The sequence below is a fragment of the Scylla paramamosain genome, chromosome 24 (genome assembly GCF_035594125.1).
Source record: "Scylla paramamosain isolate STU-SP2022 chromosome 24, ASM3559412v1, whole genome shotgun sequence".
In the NCBI taxonomy this organism is placed as follows: Eukaryota; Metazoa; Arthropoda; class Malacostraca; order Decapoda; family Portunidae; genus Scylla; species Scylla paramamosain.
Genome location: NC_087174.1, coordinates 7,417,299 through 7,422,500, shown reverse-complemented (window position 1 = coordinate 7,422,500; position 5,202 = coordinate 7,417,299). Strand labels below are relative to the sequence as shown.

Here is a 5,202-nt window from a genome sequence, read left to right as displayed (position 1 = left end):
TACCTGGCAAAAATGGTGTGGCGCCCCTCTCATCCTGTGCGGGGCGGCAGCGTGATGATGGCGCGTGAGGCAAGCAGTGATTCACGACTTTTGTATCTCTCAGTTTTCCTTTTTTCTTTTTTTATTTTGCAGTTTCTATGAATATGCATACTAATGAAGCAAATCTTTTTTAATAATTTTCCTTTTTTCTCTTCTTTATTCCTAGAGATAGTTTTGTGATCCATGAATAAATCACATATCTGATTAAAATAAAAAGTAAAGTCATTAAAGTAAATCATGACGTTTCCCAGCCACGGAGGAACAACCAAGAGTCGAATGACTGATGACGCACTGAGAGGCAGTGTTGGCTACTCACTCCTGCAGAGGTGGTGGTGACGGTGGATGGAGACTCCGAGGCTCAGGTCGTCGTGTACCATGGTCAAGACGCGGCTCCATGTCCACCACAGCACCGGCACACACGCCTGCTGCCGCCGCCTGCACACGTGGTAAAGAAATCACTGTATAACGTCACCTTTACTTCATTACTTTATTATTAGACACATTTATCATTGCTTTCCCATAAACGAGGTAGTTTTTCTTGGTTCTTAGGTATACACTTGTAAATACATAAAAAAAAAAAAATCATAGTAAAACCTGCGGAAACGTCACTCACTTCCTGTTTTATTAATTTACTGTTGGACGTATTTAGGAATCGCAGTGCTGTCAGTGAGGTTAGCTTTTTCTGAGTTCTTAGAGACCCTTTGTGGTCTTAAAAATCAGGTAAAATGTTTTCATAAGCAAGATTATAATTACAGTGATTACGTTCTTGTTATCATTTGTATTTTTTTTTTCTTTTTTACCTGGTGTGATTGTTTCTATATGGCAGCGGGTAAGGCAAGGTGATTACTCAGTCAGTCACTCAAGTTAGTAATTATGGAGCATCAAGTATTACGTCGAATCAAACTTTCTCCTATAACAACTCGGGCTGTGTGTCAAACTGTTAACTCAACCAGAGTTATGCATACTACACTTCCATCCCTCACACACACACACACACACACACACACACACACACACACACACACACACACACACACACACACACACACACACACACACACACACACACACACACACACACACACACACACACACACACACACACACACACACACACACACACACACACACACACACACACACAAGTCGAGGAAATAATGTAAAGAAACAAGGAAAAAATGTGAGAACAATATGACTGAAAAAATGGAAAAAATGAAAACACAAAATTATATATATATAAAAAATACATAAATGACCACAAGAAGGAAACTTAATACCATCACAAAGAAAATGGATATGCTTGTCGAAAACGAAAAAATAAATAAATAAATAAAAAAGGAAAAAGAAAGATAAGAAAGAAAAAAAAAACACGAATTGTTGACTATTTTTCTCTCACTCCTCTCCTGAAACTTGATACACTCCTTCCGGCAGCAGCAGGAGGAAGAGAAGGAGGAGGAGGAAGAGGAGGAGGAGGAGGAGGAGGAAGGAAAGAGGAACATTGGAGGAACCAGGAAAACAAGCCAGTGTAAAAAACAGCAAATACACACACAAAATTTCCCTCCCCCAGAGAAAAAAATAATAAATAATAATAAAAAAAGCGAAAACAATTATCAAATTTAAAATGAAGGTGAGAAAAAACGAAAAAAAAAAAATAATAATGATCCATACAAGAAACAAAAATATACAAACTCGCTGCTACAATTACAAGAGAAACGCCCACATTGCATTAACCTTAAAGAACAGAAGTGCAGACACTCATGAGGTAATAAAGGAGAATGAGAGTGGAGAGGGAGAAAGAGGAAGGTAAGAATGAAGGAAGCAAGGAAGGGAAAAAAAAAAACTTACATTAGATAATTAAGAAGAACGGAAGAAGGAAGGGGAGGAGGAGGAGGAGGTAAGGAAGGTGTAGTAAGAAAAGAAAAGAAAGTTAGAAAAAAGTAAGGAGGAATGGAAAGTAAGGAAATACGAAGGGTGAGAGGAGAGATAGAGATGAGCAAGGAAAGGAAAAGGAAAAAGAAGGAAGGAATGAAGAGAAAAAAAAATAGAAAATGACAAGGTAATCAAAAACGGAAGGAAGAAGAGAAGAGGAAGAGAAGAAGAAAGAGGAAGAGAGGAAGAGAGGAAGGAAGGAAGGAAGGAAGGAAGGAAGGAAGGAAGGAAGGAAGGAAGGAAGGAAGGAAGGAAGGAAGGAAGGAAGGCAGGAAGAAAGAGAACATGACATGAGTGGTTGTAATTCCATAACTTTACGAGGCAGAGCAAAATGGGAATGTTTTGTTGTGGTTGCATTTAAACTAATACTTCCGCGGGACTCCCAAGCTGAGGGGGGAGGGTGGCGCTGCTGTTTGTTTGCCTTCCGCTGCCGCTCTGCTCGTGATCCTCATAATTACCGGGGTTCTCCTTTGTGACTCTATTATAGTTTCGAGTCTTTAATGAGTGTTTGTTAATCACGATTTTTTTTACGGGTTTCTTATTTTGTTGTTATTTAAAAATGTTAATAAATGTGAAACTACGACTGTACTCAGACTTCAAATCTAGCTTGAGCCATCCTAACGCAACCACATCTAACCTAACCTGACTTGACCAAACTTAACCTATCCTAACCTAACCTAACATAAAACCTAAATCTAATTCAACCTATTCTAACTTCTTTTTTTATGAAAGAGAGGCACTGGCCAAGGGCAACAGAGAGAGAGAGAGAGAGAGAGAGAGAGAGAGAGAGAGAGAGAGAGAGAGAGAGAGAGAGAGAGAGAGAGAGAGAGAGAGAGAGAGAGAGAGAGAGAGAGAGAGAGAGAGAGAGAGAGAGAGAGAGAGAGAGAGAGAGAGAGAGAGAGACGGGGGGGGGGCACTGAAGTGCCAGTCCCAAAAGAAAGGTCAGAACTGTCATCCAAAATTGGAGAATGTGTCTTGAAACCTCCTGAAAGAGTTCAAGTCATAGGAAGGTACAAATAAAGAAGCAGGTAAAGAGTTCCACAATACTACAGAATTTCAAATCATGAAAAAGTAGAATAATATTTATATACAAAATTTGCATCAATCATATATATATATATATATATATATATATATATATATATATATATATATATATATATATATATATATATATATATATATATATATATATATATATATAAAGTTTGTTTGAAAGGGAAACGTGATTAAACATATTTTTATCTACGAACCGTTCCTATGAACACAAATATATTTAACATTAGCACAATGTGTTTCCTTTAAGTAAGGAACATATCCCTATCATCAAATAAACAATCTGGATTGAAAATTTATTAAATCTTTTTTAACGTCCGGACCTGGAAAAAGGTACAAAATTTTGCGTTTTAAAAGTTTTCTGATTTTGAATAATGAAAAGTAGGACGAAATACAACAGGTAACTCAGAGCAATAGTATGAAGTGCGAGGAAGAGCTTTCACGGGGCGGCAGTTCACACATGCACGCCAGGCGGTCTTGAAACCCTCGCCGCCCACACCAGTAGCCTCACCAGTGTTTTCATTCTTAATTCTAACGGTTCTCGGATACCACGCCATAATTTGAGGTCAGAGGTTTGTTTGCCAAGATCTGGACCAATAAACAACCTACTGATAACGGGTGATAAGAAACACGGCGAGGCATAATAACCAGAAAAGTTTGTGATGTTAAGCGTTTTGTTTACTCGAGAAGCCTCCTCTGCCGCCACATGGACCGCCTGCCTGGCCCGTCTCCCTTTCTCAGTTTCCACTCATATCTACGCCCCTACAGGCTTCTCCCCGCCCTTATCTTACCTCCATTAGATTTATAAGGGTCTAGGGGCGTCACTCAACACTCCAGCGCGCCTTGATTAGCTGCACGGACGCAGATAACAAGGGATAATAAATCACTTGGACCGCGATAACGTAGGGGACGAGAGTGATGAATGATTATCACGTTTTCTTTACGGTGCATTGTGGGAAGTGGCGCGTAAATGGAGGCTGTTTGAGTTGTCACTTTGGTAATCATTTTAATTATAGCAGTTAGCAACGTTACCATTTGTGTCGTTTCCCGTAAGAATGTAACTTGCACTAGTGAATATCTGAAGGCACGTAAAATGAATACTGTTGGCAATTACTGAAGGGTTTGTCCCATCACAAATATATTCGATTAATTCACATTCTTGAGAGAGAGAGAGAGAGAGAGAGAGAGAGAGAGAGAGAGAGAGAGAGAGAGAGAGAGAGAGAGAGAGAGAGAATGTATCACCTGTTTTATCACATCCCTTACAAAATGAGTCAAATCAAAAAAAATAAACACGTACCTAAAAAAATTCCTCTACATGAAAAAAAAAAAAAAATTCATCCGGCGTGACTAATTGGATGGATATGTGTATGGGAAGAGTATGTGAGAGTTTATGGGTTTTTATTTATTTGTGTTCAACAGCTGTAGCATAGATGTACATAGGAATTGTAAACTAAAGAATTACAATCATTCTCTCTCTCTCTCTCTCTCTCTCTCTCTCTCTCTCTCTCTCTCTCTCTCTCTCTCTCTCTCTCTCTCTCTCTCTCTCTATGACAAGATTGACACCTCGACCGGAAGGGGGAGTGTCACAACCTAAACACACACACACACACACACACACACACACACACACACACACACACACACACACAGACACACACAGCAAAAGCATAACAATTTTTAACATCCATTTCTCATTAATCTATCTATCTAACTATCTATCTAACCTACCTATTTACCAATCTATCTATCTATCTATCTATCTGTCTATCAATCAATCAATGTATCTTTTAATCGGACAGCAAACTAAAACAAAGGATCTAAACACCACTTAAGAGAATCCAACACCACAAATGACTAAAACAAAGGATCCAACACCATTTAAGAGGATTCCGTGCCACCATTAACTACCCTTACTACCTCGGCTGCTCTGAACCTGATCCCCTTCCCTCCCCCACTTGTACCGTGTAAGGGGAAACGGGGAGAGAGGGGAGATTAATGGAGGAACAAGGGAGGGCAAGGAAGGAGGGGAGATTAATGGAGAAACAAGGGAGGGCAAGGAAGGAGGGGACGTGACAGGGTGGAATTAGTGAATGTTGAATGAGGGAGTTTGTCTGCAAGAGGAGAAGTAAGTTAGTGGGAGACAGGGAGTGTAAATGGAAACAAAGGAGGAGGAGGAGG

General features: G+C 39.6%; 1 protein-coding gene across 1 annotated transcript in view; it reads right to left on the bottom strand.

Annotated features, from left to right (window-relative positions):
• LOC135112680 (uncharacterized) overlaps positions 1–3,943 on the bottom strand; it is a 54,811-nt gene extending 50,868 nt beyond the window's left edge. Inside the window, exons 1-2 of the mRNA XM_064027329.1 lie at positions 3,816–3,943; positions 356–474 (exon numbers count right to left, since the gene is read on the bottom strand). Coding sequence (XP_063883399.1) covers positions 356–474; positions 3,816–3,821 — 125 coding nt within the window. The 5' untranslated portion in view covers positions 3,822–3,943. The remainder of the gene's footprint in view (positions 1–355; positions 475–3,815) is intronic.
• Positions 3,944–5,202: the final 1,259 nt, after the last annotated feature.